Source organism: Camelus bactrianus, chromosome 3, assembly GCF_048773025.1.
Source record: "Camelus bactrianus isolate YW-2024 breed Bactrian camel chromosome 3, ASM4877302v1, whole genome shotgun sequence".
NCBI classification, from domain to species: Eukaryota; Metazoa; Chordata; class Mammalia; order Artiodactyla; family Camelidae; genus Camelus; species Camelus bactrianus.
Genome location: NC_133541.1, coordinates 109,128,872 through 109,147,499, shown reverse-complemented (window position 1 = coordinate 109,147,499; position 18,628 = coordinate 109,128,872). Strand labels below are relative to the sequence as shown.

The 18,628-nt window shown below is 46.4% G+C and overlaps 1 protein-coding gene, 1 long non-coding RNA gene and 1 other non-coding gene across 4 annotated transcripts in view; 2 read left to right on the top strand and 1 right to left on the bottom strand.

Moving 5' to 3' along the window:
* The window catches only part of GLRA1 (glycine receptor alpha 1), a 79,910-nt gene extending 74,558 nt beyond the window's left edge, over positions 1-5,352 (top strand). Inside the window, exon 9 of one of the 2 annotated variants that reach the window (XM_010970016.3) lies at positions 4,905-5,352. In XM_010970016.3, the coding sequence (XP_010968318.1) occupies positions 4,905-5,195 (291 nt within the window). In that variant the 3' untranslated portion in view covers positions 5,196-5,352. Of the gene's footprint in view, positions 1-4,880 lie in introns of both variants that reach the window. The other variant, XM_010970015.3, reaches the window with a different exon arrangement.
* Positions 1-17,097, bottom strand: part of LOC141577111 (uncharacterized) — a 742,740-nt gene extending 725,643 nt beyond the window's left edge. The window contains exons 1-2 of the long non-coding RNA XR_012505708.1: positions 11,898-17,097; positions 11,438-11,555 (exon numbers count right to left, since the gene is read on the bottom strand). This is a non-coding gene — a long non-coding RNA (uncharacterized LOC141577111). The remainder of the gene's footprint in view (positions 1-11,437; positions 11,556-11,897) is intronic.
* On the top strand, positions 15,647-15,718 carry TRNAA-GGC (transfer RNA alanine (anticodon GGC)). Its single transcript has one exon. It is a non-coding gene; the product is annotated as a tRNA-Ala (tRNA).
* Positions 17,098-18,628: the final 1,531 nt, after the last annotated feature.

The following is an 18,628-nucleotide window of genomic DNA, read 5'->3' as shown; positions in this document are numbered from 1 at the left end:
AGGACAGAACTGACAGAGCCGACACTGATGTAGCCAGAATAATAACTAGCTACAAACACAAAGCATGGCAGGCCAAGGGACCTTTATGGGCATTTCCCGCAAGGGGAGGCTGCATTAGTTCAATGGGCTTGGTTCCAAAGGGAATCGCACCACAAGAGATGAGATCTCACAGTACAGTGTCCAATTTCCAGGCCTTTGTTTCTTTCCTTCAAGAAAAGGGCAGCCAGCAAGAGTCTCCCCCGGAGTGGGTTCTCTCACCTTATGGGGGACTGAAGGAAGAAGTACTTTGGCAGGCCACCTCTGGAAAGTCACCCACCTTTGTTAACTCAGTGGTTGTGTGTCAACCAGCAAATGGCACTGGGGAGCATGTGGCCTGTGGGAGCAAACCGGCTCCACACCCTAGTCCGCGAGCACTTCCCCAGGAGAACTTCCTCCTCGGGGTCCGAGAACCTGCTTGTCTCTCCAGCCTCATTTTCATTTCTTTTTTCTCCTTTGCTCTCTGAGCACCATCTACACTGGCTTTTCTCATAGTTCCTCAAACATACACACAGGACTTCAGGTATCTTGTTCTCAACTCCTGAATTGCTCTTCCTGTGCACTTTGCTTGGTGTGAACCCACTCGTTTTCCAGTTCTCAACGGAGGCATCTTCCCCTGACACCCTGGTCCAGGTGTAGGTCCTGTACTGAAGTGCTTAGGCAAGGCTGTTAAGTACAGTCGAGCAGGGTGTATCCTACCAGGGCCCCCAGCCAAGGAGGACTTGTCTAAGTCCTGCCCTGGCATGGACTGTATCAGCCAGAGGAAGGGATCCCAATTCATGCCCCTAGAGAGGGCGATGCCTTTCTTCTGATTTGCACAAAGACACTGTTTATGCTGGCAAAGACCATATTCTAATTGAACTCAATTTCTTTCCTTCCAAATGTGTATCTTGATTTGTAATTATACATATAATTATGTGATTGTTTAATGTTCATCTTTCACTGAGTCATAAGCTCCGTAAGGGCAGGACCATGTCTACTCTTGCTCAGTGCCGTATCGCTGGTGCTTAACATAAGGCTTGATGCATAGTGAACGTGCAATAGGTATTCGTTGAGCAAGTGGACAAAGGGATTAAAAAAAAAAACTAATGAAGAAAGTTAGGAGACCTTCCAATCAAAGAGGCTGCTTGGAAGTTTTTTCAGCAATGGATTAGGGCAACCAAGAACTCACACCCTGTGATCCGTCAGGCCATACCACATACCTGCCATACACCAAGGCCCTACCTGCTTTAGATTGACTGAAAACAGCTGTCTCCCCAGCTAGACGGAGCCCTGCACAACTCCAGGGGGCGCTATTTGCATAGCGTAAAATGTGAACGCAGCTCCCTGCAGATGTGTGATGTGGTGGGCCTACAGTTCCTCCAAAGGCTGCCTTTGCCAAACGCCTACCATGTTTCCACTCTAGGGGAAAACAAAAGCTTTCTCCCTGGCCAGGTCAAGTGCGAACAGGGCCACTGTGCAGGTGTAATCAGATTCTTCCGTGCAGTTCCCTCCTTGCTCTCTGACAGCATGTTAGTGCTGGAAGAGCTCTCAGAGAGCATCCCACCCACTCCTCCTGCGCAGACGAGGACAGTGGGGAGGAGCAAGTCACCAGGATTGTGGAGGCACTGATGGCAAAGGCAGGGAGATGCTCCAAGACCCATGGCGGTTCTCAAAACACTGACCATACATCATCAGTTGCTTATCTGTTCATCAGCGTTTCCATCCTGAAGCAGATAAAAATATTCCTGCATTTATTAGATCTTAAATAGGAGCTAAGATTTATCCCAAGGTGGAGACCAGAAACCAGTAGCTAGAAGGTCAAACTTACCACACAAATATCTTTAATTTCACTAGCAGCATCTTAAAAACCTAGAATCAAGTGCCAGCGTTTAAAAGTCACACTTCTAGCTTCACTCAAAACACAGCCTCTGGCCCCGCTGGATTCACATCCCACAGGGTACAGGAGCGCTGCCAATGTCTTTGGGTAGAGAATGCATTCCACAGTCCCTTCTGATTGGACATTTTTTCACTTCATCACTCACATTTTCCCTGCCTGGCCCCTTGTGTGCATCCGAATTAATGTGACCTTGTACCCAAGGACTCTGAACTTGACCCAAATGTCAGAAACTGCAAGGACACAGAATTGGACTCACCCCAAAGAGCTTCCTTGGAGTAGGGCCCTCCTTATGCGGCTTGCACACTGGCAGTGCACAGGCTTGGGCTGTAGAAACCTCCTTTGAGCAGGAAGTTTGCAGAGGGGGTTTTAAGCCCCAGATGGTGAGTGAAGAGGAACTAGCTATGTGCCTGAGTTTCTCAGAGCCCGTAATCTTGGCCAGGCTCCTCAACTCCCACCATCCTCCCATGTTACCTCATTTGCTGGGCAGAAAGCAACTGGTCCTCGAATTCCCCAGCCAGCCTCATTAGTCAGATTATTAGGAGACCTCTGTGAGCCCGACTGGGCAGGCACACTACCAACCCCTGGGTTCTAGAGTAGCTCTCAGGTTTCCCCTTCTCCTTACCTGCGCAGCTCCAGAGACAGTTGGGCATTCGTTTTCTGCCACCTGCTGGCTGGAATAGGAATAGCAAGCTTTTGTCCAGTCATTTCTAGGAAACTTCTCTCTCCTAGCAGGTCATTGCTAGCCATCTAACTGGATGGGGCCTCCATCCCGTCCCCTCTTATGTTTAACAGATCAGGAAGGCAGAGAATAATTCTCCCAAAGCTATGTAGAAAGTTAATTTGGTGTCTCTTGCTGCATAACTAGAGGCCAGTGAAAAAAACGTTTTCAAGCACTCCACTCTGCAAGCAAGGGCAGACATGCTGATGAGCAAGAGTAGGACCCAGCCTCCTGGGCTCAGGGTCCAGGCCTTCGGCCAGCTTCTCCCAGCTCCTCTCCTTGGCCCTGGCACAAACCCTCTACTTCTGCCCTCTTCGTAGGCAAATGTTTATCAAGCCCCGATCTGCCAGGCACAGGAGCCTGCAGATCAACATTTGCCAAAGATTTCTTAAGCATTCATCGTATGTCTCAAATCCTCCTGGTGCTGGGAATGCAACCCCACTAAAAAAGGGGGGATGTGGGGCAAGCTGGGACTGGGGAGGATATACAAGGAAACATTTAGTCAACAAATGTTTGCCGACTTTTGAGCTTCTCTCCAGGAAATACGTTCATGTGTCCAGCGTCAAGGGTGCCACGAACATGACAGAATTTGCCTCCGCCTGCATGGATCTTACAGTCAAATGGGAGAGACGGACAATAATTAAGGAATACACTGTGATAACAGCTTTAAAATAAAAAAAAATTAAAAAGAGGGAGCGCACAGCAGAGCTACCTAGCCCATCCTTGGGCTCAGGGGAGCCTCTGAGCAGGAATTAGTTCAGTGAAAGGGAAGGCGGTAGAAGCAGGGGTGGGGCTAGGAGGGTGCCCTGGGCAGAGAGAAAGGCCTGAGTAGGGGACCAGGGGGAAAGAGGAGTGTGGTGCTTTCCAACAGGTGGAGACACTACAGGGCGGCTGGAGAACAGAATGCCAGACAGAGGATGCGCAGATGGGAATGTTCAGGCCATCGAAGGATTTCGATCATCCTCAAGTCCATGGCAGCCTATTTTAACAGTTCTCAGCCAAAGATGACCAATAAGATGTGTGTCATAACAACCCAGATGGGTTTGGGGTTGGGGAGCAGGCAGGAGGCAAGAGGAAAACGAGGCTGAAAGTTGTCACAGCGAGCCCAGATGGCGGCCGAGCTGGGGTAGCAGGACTAGAGCTGAGAGGCACTGGGGCTCCAAGGCTGTTTGCTGCCCCACCCAGGAATGAGCAAAAGACTGGGGGGCGACCCTAAAAGCCCTCACTATCTGGGAGGGCAGCACGAGCTGCTGAAGTCTCCCCCAGAGCCATGCGCTGACTCTCCAGCTCAGCTGAGACAGAGCACCACTCAGAGCTCACAAGGAAGACAACAAAGCTGGATATGATGAGAGCAGACGAGAGTGTCTCTCTGCTCCAGACCAGGGCGAGGTCAGCCTGAGCAGCAAAGGGCCGCAGGCACTGGGGTAGTGAGCGTAAGGCAGGGAGGTGGGAATGCACACGGGAGGACTGAGAACGTGCAGCAAAACGGGCAGGTGTGCCAAGCACAAGGTGGGGTGGGGTCAGTCTGTAAAGGTAAGCTGGAGCCAAATGATGTAGGGCTTGAATGATAACCTGATAAAAATCCAGAGGTGTGTCTGAGGTCACAACTGCCAGGGAGTCGGGAACACGGAGGCAGGAAGAAGCTGTGGCTTCCCTGGCTTGTGAACGGAGGTGAGGTCCACAGCACTTGCTTCTCCCTGGACCGTGCGCCCCCTCACCCCAGCCCATGCGCAGAAGACATTAATTGGGGGGCAGGGTGGGGGAAGAGGACAAGGAGGCAACAGAGGCAAAGCAGGGGATCTCTCCAAATTGTCCCCTGGATGTCTAACGAAACAGCATTTGGAGTGTCTGCTCATCTATAACCTCTGATGGCCAAGAAATATATTAAAGAGGTGGAGTGGGTCTTTTTCCCACATAAAGGAGAAAATGAAATTAAAAGTCCTGAGACTCACAGAAGGAAGTCTTCTGAGGAAGTGACTTGTGTAGTGTCATACAGCCAGCAAGTGACGGAGGGGAGACCTGAACCCAGGGCTCCAGACTCCACGCCCTGCTCCCATCCCCTGGTTTGCATCTGTTTCAGCACCAAGCGGCGCCCCTCTATAAGGCATAACTCCCCTGCCAGCCAGAAAGCCTTGGGGAACCTGGAGAGGTGCCCTCTGGGAGGCTGAGAGAGCCAGACGGCACGGCCTGGCCCCCAGGGGAGTGCCTTGCAGGGAGGGTGCCCAGCCCCTGTCTTATTTTAAGTAGAGCCCCATGTTGAATCTATTCCAGGAGGATGAGGCCGGGGAGGGCCGCTTCAACTTCTCTGCCTACGGGATGGGCCCAGCCTGCCTTCAGGCCAAGGATGGCATCTCAGTCAAGGGCGCCAACAACAACAACACCACCAACCCGCCTCCTGCACCGTCCAAGTCCCCAGAGGAGATGCGAAAACTCTTCATCCAGAGGGCCAAGAAGATCGACAAAATCTCCCGCATCGGCTTCCCCATGGCCTTCCTCATCTTCAACATGTTCTACTGGATCATCTACAAGATCGTCCGCAGGGAGGACGTCCACAACCAGTGACGGTCCGGGACGGGGGGGAGGCTGGGAGAGGGCGGAGCGGGAATAGCACAGGAACCTGAGGGCAGAAGGGAGAGGAGGGGACACGAGGGAGGGGCGCGCACAACCCTCTCCCTCTCTGCAGCCTGTGCAATCCCAAATGCAGTGATGCATGACTCAGAACATGGCACTATCTATTTAACCTCGGGTGGCTGGGGTTGGGGGGGAGGGCGGGGCTTTTCTAATATAAGAACCGAGGGGCCGGGAGGAAGGGGAGGGTTTGGGGTGGGGGTGGTGGGGTGGGAGAAAACAGCTTTCAAAAATTCAAGTCCGCGGGCTGTGCAGTTTTCCTGTTGGGAAGGAGAGTGCAGTCTGCCCCAGAGCAGAGGGAAAGCAGTGTAATATATGATATATATTCATGTTTAATATTAATGCAAAACCACAAGAACAACAGATTTGTTTCTTAGCCTATCAGCCTAGTAACTGCTTAAATTTTTGAAGTCAACGAGGTGATGGACAATTTTTCCCAGAGTGGAAAGTCACAAATCAGCTTGCTCTGGTGTGTGTCCCACATCACCCACTTCCAAAGGCCATGCGTCTCTCGGAACCGGCCCAGGTGGACACATGCCAAAAAGCCATTTTGCCTCTGCTTCAAGAGGGTTGTGCGGCCCGGGCAGGGGTAGTGGAAATGGGGGAAGGTGGAGAGAAGAGAAGGGAGTGACTGAAGAGATGGGGCATTTCAGAGGCCCAAAGATTGAGAATCAAGAGAACCCCACCTCAATCCTCATGTCTCCAGCCTAAGGACCTCTCTGGGCGCTGCCCCTCTCTGGGCCCTCACGCTTCTGTGCTCCACCACCACCCGGAAATGGCCACTGCGGCTGTCCCGTTATATTGCCAATATGCAATCTTTTTTATGGTTAAAAAAAACTAATAATCTTAAGAAATAATATGCAGATAGACTGAGTATATAAATGGATGCACTTTTTTCAGATGTCTATTTTTTTGGAGAGTCCCTCTGGAATCGTAAGCAGGTGTGTGTTGGAAGGAGGGGTCCGTAGGATGAAACAGATATATGATGCTGCGGTTGAAAGGGTAGTACTGGGGCTGCGGCCGCTTAGGTACGCGCATACGGGTGGAAAGAGACGGTAATGTTTATAAAGTTGTTCGCTGAATTCTGACATTTCATACAACACAAGTAAGGGGGGAAGCTGGGGGAGATGACCCGATTATATTTTTATAAGTCTGTTTTTTTGTTTGTTTTCCTTTTTGGTGCTTTGTTTGGCTTTAACATTTAGAAAAGTTAAGACAAATATTTCTCTTTCCTTCTCACTCTGAAGTGCCAGAAGCATCCCAGGATAGCTAGGGGACGGGGGGGTGGGGGTGGGGGGGTGGACGGGCGGGGGGAAGGAGGGGGACTAAGACATGGGCTGTGAGGGGCGGGGGAGCCAGCTCACGGGCATAGGTGCTCACAGGTGGCAGGTCTGCAAGGTGGGCCGTGGAGTGAGGGGCGCTGTGTCCAGCCACCCCGCCCGCTCTGTCAGCACCGCCACACCTGAAACGATGGCACTGCTGTTTGTGGCGTCCTGCCCACTGTGCCCGTGGCCGGAATGCGGGGGCTACACTTCTTTCTTTGCACTTGAGCATCTTGGCTTTGGATCAGAGTGGCAGGGAGATGATGAGACACAGCTGACAGCCAGTTTGCACAGAGGCTGGGGTTTCACTTGTGTCTCTAGTGTATCCTCAACTTAGGGGAGGACAGCGATGAGACACTGGGAACCTAACTCCTCCCTAAAGCACCTTCCCCGGGGGAACCTCTCCCACCCCCAACAGCACAACCCTAGGAGCAGGCCAAGACAAGGATCTAGCGACTTAGGTACAGGAAGTGCGCTGTGCAGCCAACACGCTGTTTGGCTTTGCTGCTTCGATGATAAAGCTGTTTATATCCAAATTCCAAGGTCAATGAATCATTGCCTTCCCTTCTTTTGGCCTGCGTAGACCAGAAAGCTGAACTGCATTCCAGCCTTGGAGGATGGGGGAATGGAACCTGGAATCCTTTTTCCTAAGAGGCATTGAGGGATGGGGAGCCAAGTGAGTGGGAGTCTCTGATTGAGGACCATCTTTTTCCCCACCGCTAAGTGTCCACAGTAGGAAAACTTAAATAGAGGGACTTGAACAAACATGACCGGTTCAAGACTAGGACATCAGTATTTGAACTGCTGTTAGCACCTTTCATGAACACTGCATTCACTTTATTTAAGGGGTGGGGGGATCCTCTATTCTCACGTGATGCGTGAGTCTTTGAAGAGGCTATCGGCCTCTTTCACTTGCACTCTATTCACTTCATTTAAGGAGAAAGTCATTTTTTAATAAAAAATAGAGAAGCCCTTCTCTCTACATGACTCATTACTAGACTAAATTCAGAATGTCTGAAGTCTAGGGGAATCAGGCAGCGAAGATGATAGGCCTCTCTCAGGGACTGAAGATGTTCCGCCCCCAGTCAGACAGCAAAACCACACTGGCTCCTCATATGAGGTGTCTGGAATCTCTCCGAGACAGAGAAGTCACTGGGCCATTTGCCCAGCCTCTGCTGGGTCCTTGAACTTCTGCCACAATACCCAACGTGAGAGCCCCCCAGGGAGTGGCGGGTCTGGTTGATCGCATCCAGTAGACAATAGAAACACGTCTTTGAGACACAGAGCAGGGATGTCACTGAAAACGTCCCTCAGATTACTGTGAACCTGGTAGCCCCCATGGGAAATAAATACAAGTGGAGGCACGATCGCAGTGAAAAGGAGAATGTGGATTTCAGCACTGGCACAGATATGCTGGGTGACCCTGGGCAAATTGCTAAGCTTTAGTTTGTCTAAGCACACAACAGGGAGAGCAGTGCAGGCAACTTCTAACTCTGTCCTAGCTCTGACTGTGCTGTGTGCTCTCCAGGAGGTTCACACAACAGGAAGGTCAATGTCACTGTGATTTCTGAACCCTCCAGGTGGCCAGGCACATACACGTGCACACATATATGGACACACAAAATTCTTGTTCCCTTTCTTCTTTGGAAAATTTGCAGACTTGTTTTTCCTTTTGCTCCACTTTATCAAAGGTGAACAGTGGTGGGGAAAGGACATCAATCACTACAAAGTCAAAAAAAATCCCATCATGAACTAGGAATGGTGCATTTTAAGGAGAAGGCAGTGTCACTAGTATAATATAGTTAGGGTTTAGCAGTTAGTTACATGGATTTCATCTTTAGAGAAAATCAAATGAGGTTATAAATTTAGGCCAAATATTTTTTTAGGTGGCTCTAACAAACAGGACAGTACTTTCTGAGTTTCCTCTGCAGCTTTTGCACAGAGGATAAGCATGCCTTCAGACTATACGTGCCAAGTGCTACAGTAGAGGGGAAAACTGATTTAGGAGTAATGGGTGGTTTACTGGTATTCAAACCCTTTACATGTAGAGACCAGTATTTATGCATGGAAGGAGAACTGGGTACTGGCATAGAGGCATGGGTGATTTCACACACCTCCAAAACTGCAGCTCTTCCCAGGAGCCAAATTTAGGAGATATCAATAAAGCAGATAATAATGCCGATTCTCACCTATGAGTTTACAACTCATTTGTTTCAAGGGCAGCCAATAAATGGCTTAGCTCTACATACTCTGGTCCTTTCAAATATTCAAGAGTCCATTCTTGACTAAGGCTATAGGGAGTGACAAATGGCCAGGTACAAATAGAAAGAAAAATGGTGGGGGGTAGGGGTGGCAGAGTCGGGAGGAAGATGGGGGAAGAGAGGGGGAGAGGGATACCTTGAACTTCTCTATTTTCAGTTCAAGTCTAGAAAGACAAAAGGTCATTTGATCCAAATTATTTCTTCTTCTAAGCTGTCAATAAATAAGAAATATATCTCTCTGAGAAGTTCACTAGTATTTTTCATAGGCTATTTTTCTCATACTGGGGAGAAAATGAGTATGATGGGAGATGGTTCCTTTCTTTGAAAATACGCATTTTTATGAGCATCATTAAAAAGAGATGAGATGGTGTTTTTGTGAGGCTCCATGATATTAGATTGCAGAGTAGATTGGTACCCCATCTAAGCTGGTACCATCACTGATAAGCCTTGTGAAAATTAGATGCCTTAGTTAATTGCAGCACCCAGAAACTGAAGGGAGTTGAGTTATCATCCTGTCTGCAGTAACTGCCTCCTTAGGAGAAGCTGGCAAGCAGCAGGTACAATCTCTATCAGCTTCAGGATGGGGTCGAGATCTGAGATTTGCAGCTATTCCCCAGTCTGGCTGGAAGCCCAGCCTAGGGACGATGAATATCACTCTGGAAGCTATCAGATTTATTCAGTAAGCACCCTCTGCACATTCAGAAGGCTGCCCTCGACCCCAACTCTACAGAGGCAGGCAAGATCAGGTTTTCTCTGTGAGCTATGGTTTTCAGGTTGACTGGAAAGCTTGCATTCTGAGGGGCTGGTCAGGTATGTTGAGAAACTGGTGAGTGGATCTCTACCCCTTGACAGAAAGCATCTTTAATGAACCAACCAGATCAACACTTCTCTAAGCAGGAAACATGTTCTTAAAGTGTAATTTAGCTTTTTGTCCATCCACTAAGTCCCTTCTCTCAGAAACCAACTCCACAAATTTGAATGAAGAACCCTCCTCGTTTCCTGCGGCTCTAGGAAGCCAGGAACGGGAGCTCATCCGGACCAAAGAAAGGAGTGACAGACACAGGCTTTGTTCTGATTGAGCTGGGTTGCTCTCCAACTACTTGCGGCAACTTAAGGAAAAGCACATGCTGGAAAGGCTTTGCTCTCAGTGTATCCTGAAATCCCAATGGACAGGGAGAACCTCCTTGGGTAGGCTGAAGTCCCTGTAGTAGTAAAGAACTCTTAAAAATCCTAAAATGCTGCCCTCCCCATCCCATCCCAATGTTAAGAGAATGAAAGCAGGGACTTCTTTCTGGCTGCCCAGTTGAAGACCCCAGGATATAAAGGAGGACAAGGGCCCCCTGCCAGCACCTCTCCCAGGCCTGAGTTGTCTAGAATCTTGAGGGCTCAGACTAGAAGATGCCTCTACCGCATTATTGTCCTGTTGCCTCCTTAAGGATTTCTCATAAACACAACGGCAGGTGATGGGTTTGCTCATAAGTGGGTGCTATTTCATGCTGTTTTGATGGAGCTGTGTGGTGACTTAAAGCAATAATTAAGGTGCTTTACCATTCTTTGGAACAGCAAAATGAGTTCCAAAGTAGAAATTGTTGCCCGATCATTTTTAGGATCATTAAGGCTTCTCGAGCCAGCATCCGGGCCACTGCTTCTCCGTCTTTTGCTCCCACCCCACCTTCCTCTGGCAGCGTGTCCTGTTTCACCAGTTTGTGCATCTCGACTCTGCCAGGAGATGCTGATGTCTTTCTGAGGGAGTGGGGAGTGGGGTGTTGGGGTGGGGACTAGAATGGACATAGTGGCTCCCACCTCATTTGTTTTAAGGCCGTGATTTCTATTCTTTCCTTTCGCTCTTGCATTTTGAAATTTCACTGCTCTGGAAAATTTCCATTGAAACAGGGGGTCAAGAAATCAGATAGTAGAGAACGGCAAACCCAAAATATACCCCCCAGGGAGCTCAGTGACAAAAATTATACTCTACATAAGGCCATTAACCAGCTACAGAGCAGTACCAGCCAGCCAACCTGGGGATGAAAGACACGTGCTGGTGACATGCAGGCTGCAAGCACGACGGCTCTCCCATTCCCCGCTTGCCCTGCTCCCCAGCTCCCCGCATTGCCTTGTTTTTGGCCTGCCTTCCTTCAGATTCAACTGCTTTCTTACACAACTGCAGAAACCCAGTATTCTGTTTAAGCACACCTGCCCTGTGAGGTGGACAGAGGTCAATGGGAAGTGGGTCCCCGTTCCGACGCTACCTCAGGCTCACCATGGACACATAAATAAGCTCCTTCACCTTTGTCGGCCTGCTCACCCCCCAGAAAAAGAAGAGCTGAGGGAGACTTTTCAGAGCCAAACTCTCGATACTTTGATGGGTTGTAGGAAAAAAAAAAAAAAAAAAAGAGTATACTGTGTATTGTAAAATGTTTCACTGTTTCCCCATTTCAGTGTCAGGCTTGGAACCCCATCACAGGCCTTCAGTGGGCAGACAGGGAGACGTTAAAAAGAAGAGTTTTGGTCCTCGAGGAGATTAGAGTCTTAATATTTTTGTTTTGCCGTGACAGCCTAGGTGTTTCACAGTACTGACAGACTAGCTTCTCACCTGAGAATCCCATCAAACATCGGAACTACGTTCCATGCTGGTACATTAGCATGCATGTCCTGTGAAGGCTGTAACCCATTTCCCGTGACACTTGTTTGAATTCTGTCTGCCAGAGATTCTGGAAGAATCAAAGAGAAACGCATCAGAGCAGAACTTGTGAAATATCCCTAGGGAAGTAACTGCTGTGACTCCAAGTCCCCTCCCAGCCTGTTCCCTACACACCATTTAATCATAAGAAACTTCCACCAAGACTTAAGAATATTTTCCTCTGTCCCTGCTACTCCTGCAGATAAAGGCAAAAAAAAAAAAAAAAAAAAAAAAGGAAATGTTCCAGACCATTCGGAAGGTTCATCTGAATTCATACCATTAACTAGGGTATACTAATAAGAAACATCATAGCAGGTAAGGCTGGACTTGAGCCAGCTCTCTCCACCTCCCCGACTCCCAAACAAAACCTCACCCTCACAACGATGTTTCTGAAACTGCTTCCATACTCCTGTAGCTCCAGCAAACTCTCCTTCTAATCAGAAAACACTGCTTCTGTCTTTCCCAACAGAGAAGTATTTATGCTTTATAGAAACAGAAGCTCTTCAAAATGTTTATAGGGTGACATTATGACAAATGATCTTCACTCTCCCTTCATCTGGCCCTGAAATTAATAAGAATATTACAGATTGAAAATTCTTTTCTTGTTCCCAAAGTTAAAAAAAATTAATAAACTTTTAAATTTAGATTTCCCATAAGATAATAAAATGGAAGCAATGCTTCTGTTGGGAAACCAACCATTTCCTCCCCCTGCTCCTCATCACCATACAGCCACTTCCTTGCTCCTGAAAGATTCAAATCAGGGTTATTTTAAAAGAGCCCTAGAATGGATAGATGTGTGATAAAACAAATACAGTGACATTATAATTGTATGGTCTAGGGGGTTAACAGAGAGAGGCACTGTAAAATTCTCTCCCATTTCCCCCTCCGTTTCCTCAGAGCCTCAGTCTTCCTGTCTGTACAACAGGAGCACTGAATGGTTGAGCTTGAAGAGTTTTCCCAGCTGTGAAGTTTTGGGTTTTTTTTTTTTTAAGTCCACTTTTCTAGTTGTCTTTTAGTTGCAGAAGAAGACAGAAGGACTTCCCCAGGTTCTAAGGCGGTCTCAGGCTGCTTCTCCTCTCTGAACCCATCTGTGGTTTTCCTGGTGCTGGGCAGCGCACGAGCTTCCAATAAGGCTGAGACGCAAGTAGGCAAGTGGCCTTGAGTGAGGCCGTTCCCTCTTTGACCCTCAGGTTTTCTATGTCTCTGAGGATAATACCCACAGCACAGACCAGATAGAATGAAGGAATGATTGTTAACTCCACCTCCTCGTTGTAAACTGTAGAGCATCTTCATTGTCTCGACCTCTGAAATTTCTTATCACTTCTTCCTGTTTGCCAGAAGAGGTCATCAAAAAGCTTTCTTTCAGAATTGAGGTCGGCTCCCCAAGGGCCAAATCCACCGGCCCTAATGAGCAGCTGATTCAGCGACATTTCACGCCTGGCCCCGGGGGTTCTCTCACTGGTGAGGGACCCCATGCTTGCCTCAGAGCTTGTACACACACGGAGACCGAAATTCTAGGAATGATTCTACTTACCAAGCATCTATGTCTTTTTCCCACCGAGACCATTTAAGTACCAACTAAATAGAAGGCATCACACGGAGCTCTGCGCATAGGGGTCGCTCACAAGTAGACTGTTAACAGTTTGTGAATAAACCTTGACTATCATGACACTGTTGAACGCCTACTGTACGTCAGACTCTTTATGTAATTTAATCCCCACAGTAGCCCTGATCTTATTTCCCCTTTTGTAAACGAGGAAACTTAGGCTCAGAAAGGTTATTTTACTAGCCCACGTCAAAGCCTTGCTGAAGTTTGACATTATATAGGCAATGGGAAGCTAAGTTTTGGAATAGGCATGACATGTTGTCTTTATCTCATCCATTCATTTGTGTTTGACTTCATTATTTCACTGTAGCCTTAGTCACCCGCCTGTAAAAAGCTCTTATTTTCCTAGATTGTTGAGCATAACAGCAAGTAATTGATGTGGTAGTTTACTTTGTCATTAGAACCAGTATAGAGACATTTATTAGTTTTAACTTAAATGAATCTTACAACTGATAAAACACATGGTTCCTACTGCCTATATACACTCCCACATGCATAAATATAACCACCTGTATTTATGCTAAACGCCGAGGCCCACTGTCTTCTACTAGCCTGGAAATCACATCTTGCTCAAGAACAAAACAAGACAATCCTTGGCCTTCCTCTCCTCAGAACTTGGTCCTGAACAATGTTAATCAGCCCACTTTAAAAGGCTGAGAGCCTAATAGTCCAGTTTTCGGTGCATGAAGGATCTGGAGTTGACATGGTGCCATGTTCTGGCTACAGAATTGGGAAAGAGAACAATTCACTGTGTACCTGGAATGGCTTGGCTTTGGCTGGAATCATGAGTAAGGACTAGACCTTTTCTGGAAGGCTTTCCTAAGTCTAGAATCCCTTCGAAACATTTACTCAACTAAGAACCTGCTACAAACAACACAAGGCCTAGGAACCAAAGATAAGCATCATCCCTAACGCCAGAACTCAATGATATAGTGACGTCAGATGCGATACGAACAACTAATTAAAAGGAAGATATGGTCATGCATGAGGCCAGGAGAGAAACTGTCTCACAGGGACAATCCAAGGTCTCCTGGGGACGGGTCATTTGAACTCAGACTCTAAACGATAAGCTGTTTTCCATAGCAGTTTACTTTCTGGGTTTATGTAATTGTGGACTCACCCACCTTTCAGAGGGCTAAACACAGGCAACCACTCCCCCCGAGCAGCTGCTGAGGTAGGAGCACCCACTGTGAGGCACTGAGGAACCGCCTGACCCCTGTCCCAGCACAGGAGGGCCTCCTGACGGTTCCTTACTCTTATCCAGGCCTCGGAAATGAAGTGGGAAAATGGAATTATAGGGAAATACATGGACGTAACCCTCCCCCACATACTCAAAAATATTTTAAGAAGCTACTACTTGTCTCCAAGTCCTTCTGTTCCTGACATGACAGCCCCTTAGGTAACTTGATGTGTTCAAATGAGCAAGACTGGTTCATGCAATAGGCCTCTTCTTACTGCATTTCCTAGGACCCCCCTGGCCTCACCCATGACTCTTCTTCAACTGCAACCCCAAGTTTGGCCTGTGGCCTAACAGGACCATAAGCTACTAGCAGTGAGGCCAGCAATGTCTTGGCTACTGCTCTGAGCATCAGGGCAGCGACTTCTGTGTAGCTTGGGATGCTGGTGAGCAAACTGACACTGAACGGACCCTCTCTAGTGACCACAAGTCAGTTTCAGTGAGTCTCCAGGCAACTGTTATGTCCTTGCTTTTGGATTTTTTTCAGAATGCCTCAGCCTAGAGAAAGCAGCTAAAGGTTTGAGCTGGCAGCTGAAGAGATTTCAAAAGAAAGCGTCATAGCCAGAACTAGAATATACATATTCTTCCCAGTTTTTCTATCAGCTTTGTTTTTAACCTGCCTGTCCCCACCTACCTATTTATTAAATCTATTATGGAAAGGCAGTGGACCATGAAAGCAGGGCATCAGAATAAAACACAGCTTCTTTTCTCACAATATAGGAAGGGATGATGGAAGTACCAAGATTATAATGCAGGAAACGTAAGAGAGAAAGGAGGCCACTATGCACCGGGCAGAAGATAAAGCATGAGGCGATTCATGGCTCAAGGCCCATTTGAGCAGTAGTACCTTAAAAAACATGAGAATTTGACGGATGCAAGGAGTATTCTGGCAGAAGGAACATGAGTCAAAATATGGAGGTAAATAATAAGGGGCACAACGTAGGCACAGTGACTATCAATTTGGCTAAAGCACAACGCACGGCAAGCACATCAGGAAAGAGACTTGGAGTAATCAGAACAAGCTGATATATAGCACAAGGGTCAGGACTTTATTGAGTATGGCAGTCCTCAAGGACAGACCAGCAGGCTTTCCTGCAGGGGCAGAGCAGTTCATCCTATCCCTTCTCTGTAAGCTGATACTTCCAGCCTAACTCAGATGTCCCTGTACTTTCTTGTGGGGAACTTACCTTTCCTTCATCTCAGCAGCAGATATACTTAGTACCCACTAGCATCTCACATCTTCAACGACATCAATTCAAGCCAGCAAGCACTGGGGGTCGGGGATATAGCTCAGTGGTAGAGCGTCTGCTTGGCATGCATGAGGTTCTGGGTTCAATCCCCAGTGCCTCCATTAAGGGGGAAAAATTGTATTAAGAGTTTAGTTTGTGCTACATAGGCAAGAAAGGTATGGTAAAGTCATGGCTCTATGCTGAGCTCACTATTCTACAGTGATTCTGAAAGTTACTTCTAGAGTTCTATTTTAAGTCAAATAGCAGGCCAATACTTAGAACAATGCAGGTATTTCTAAAGGAGAGCTTGTGGTCCTAATCTATTTTGGTTGATCTGAAATATTAAACAAGCCAACCTAGAAGAAAAGTGTAATCTAGCGTGTCTTTTTATTCTCAACTGTAACTGAAATTATCTTTTCCCAACCTAGAGAGAATCTCTCTATTCAAAGCAGGAAATCATGTCCATCAAGAAAAAAAGGGTCGGAGGGTGAAAAAGTCAAATATGAATAGAAAAAAAAAAAAGATAAAATGTAATTGGTTTTTAGTAAGTCATTGCTTGTGGAAGTGTTTAAAAAGAACAGTTTCTTTCAAAATGCTTTACCTTTCTCTAGGAAGACTATTTTGGGGAAAGAGGTTAGTATTACCTAGCCTAGTAAATGAAAGGTTGCGCCAAATCTTTTTTAGAAGTGGTGCTCACGTTATCAATTAAGCAGTTCACTAAACTCGATCTATTCCACATGAGATCTATCTCTACCTCATTTAAAGGTGTACCATGTTCAACAAGTCATTCAGCCTGAGTAGTAGGTAAGAGGCTAAAAAACCTGGCCACTCCCACAGTGCATTTCCGAGCGCTAAAAATTCATACTATTTCGCATCTTAATGGTTTAATCTTCCAACACTTAATCCATTATATTTTCAGCAGTAACAAAATTAGTGTATTAAATCCCAAAGGCGTGCATCTTGCTACTCAGCGTATTGAATATAGATAAAATACCTACCCAGTGATTCCTGTGCGTATCAAAAAAAGTGCAAAAAATGTTCTCAAACAAAACAAGAAAAAAAGCAAGCTAAATAGCCAAGTTCTACTTTCAAGACAAACATACTAGGGACCTCAGCAGCCTCCATAAGTTTGAAATAGGACACAATGCACATCTTCACCTGCTATAATTAGACTTGAAATGTAAAATGTGAAACACAAAGTGACCAACACCAAAATCTCTTTTAAGCCTCTACATAAGGTTGCCAAAGGGTATCCATATGTCTGTCTGGATCAGTTCAAAATTGCTTTATCTAGAGTTGATGCAAACCACTGAAATGCAAATAACTAGTGTCATTTTGGGTAAAGAACAGTTGGAAAGGACAGTGACTGCTCACTTTCTAAGTGTTTAAACATACTAAAGTGCTTCAAAGTCACACACTATTTGATCCTCTCCCAGGATAGGCCATTTCCAGAGACATCATTCTCAGACTCGCCTAGCCCAGGGAACGCATGGGAGGAGACCCAATTACCTTGCAGCCATACTTGTTGTCAACATCCCAGGGTCCTACTTGGAAACTGGCCCATCAAAGAACTGGGGATGAACAGGACTACTTGATATCCAATTCACAGCTAAGACAACATTAATGAAAAAGCAGTGTTAGGATGATCTAAAACATTCCAACATGAGTTATAACATCACAATAAAGGCTCAGTCAGTCACTAATTTCTTTACGTAATTTATCTTAGATTTAGTTAGCGTCATTTCTAATTTTGACAAGATCCATCCACTAAGATCGGCCAGTTTCTGCCAAAAGAATCAGAGGGTGCCATCTCGAGTTGCCCCCCAACCTTGCCAAAGCAAATGACTTCTGCGTAACTGGAAGTCATCTCCAAAGGACGTGCCCTTCATGCCTCCCTCATTGCAATCATCTAGATATTTGCACAACAGACCTGCCCTTTGTCTTAAAAGTTGCCTGACGTGATGCTTAAGCAGAAGAGCAAATCCCATGGTTCTTCTGCAAGTCATTTTACGTTTCCTTCTTTCCAGAAAGGTAGCTGGCAACTTAAATGTGACACAGTGGGGGTAAAAGTGAAATATTAACTTTCAACAGCTCCAGGGGATGTTACCTGAAACCTCACACTTTGGTCATTACACTGTAAGTATTCAAAGTTATTTTAAACCCAAAGAACAGAAAGGCACTGTTTAGTTCTTCAGGTCACAATGCCATCACTGGTTGGAGGTAAGAGAAACACAAACTACAATTCTGACTGTAATTCTGATCCTTTGAGATGTGAAAATCATGCCAGGCTGGGCACTGTTAGTTAAGCTACAAAGTGCTTCATCACCCAGGATGGAAGAGGTTCAAAGTGACTCATACTTCCATGTAAGACACTACAAAAATCACAAGCCCGTGAAGCAGTAAACTGACAGCTAGCCAAAGTAGAAGACATTTCTAAGCAGCAGCCTGGGGACACCTTACACAATTAACTGGCCTGGAAAATTGGGTCAGAATTACTCACAAAGCTCCTCATCCTTTCCCATAAGAAAATGTGATAGTATGTCTTTTATATGGAAATGTCTTTGTATATATGTGTACATTTGGTATGGCCTTAATGCTGCAGGTAAAAATTTGTTCGGCTACCACCTTAAGCAGCGTGTTAAGCAATCGCTTCCTTATTGTAGCATTTTTACTTCTCACTGGACTCTTAACCTTGAGCAACTAATTCCCTTTAGTCCCTAATTCTTCCCTGTTTTTTGCATGAAATCATAAACGTTATGGCAGTTACTTTTTGGCTTGTAAAAAAAAAAAATCTATTTCTGCAGTTTGAAGATGGAATGTAAAATTTCTGTGATACATGTATATAAAAATATATTTATTGAACCATCCATATACACATATCCATGCTGATTCCAATGGAAAAAAATTAAAGTTTTCTGAAATTTTCTCTGTGGTTAACTTATAGTTGTTACCGTTTAACCAACTTTACATATGGGAGAACTTTTGAAGTCGGAGAACTTCTGACGTCTTGCAATTACCTGAGAGAAACCTAC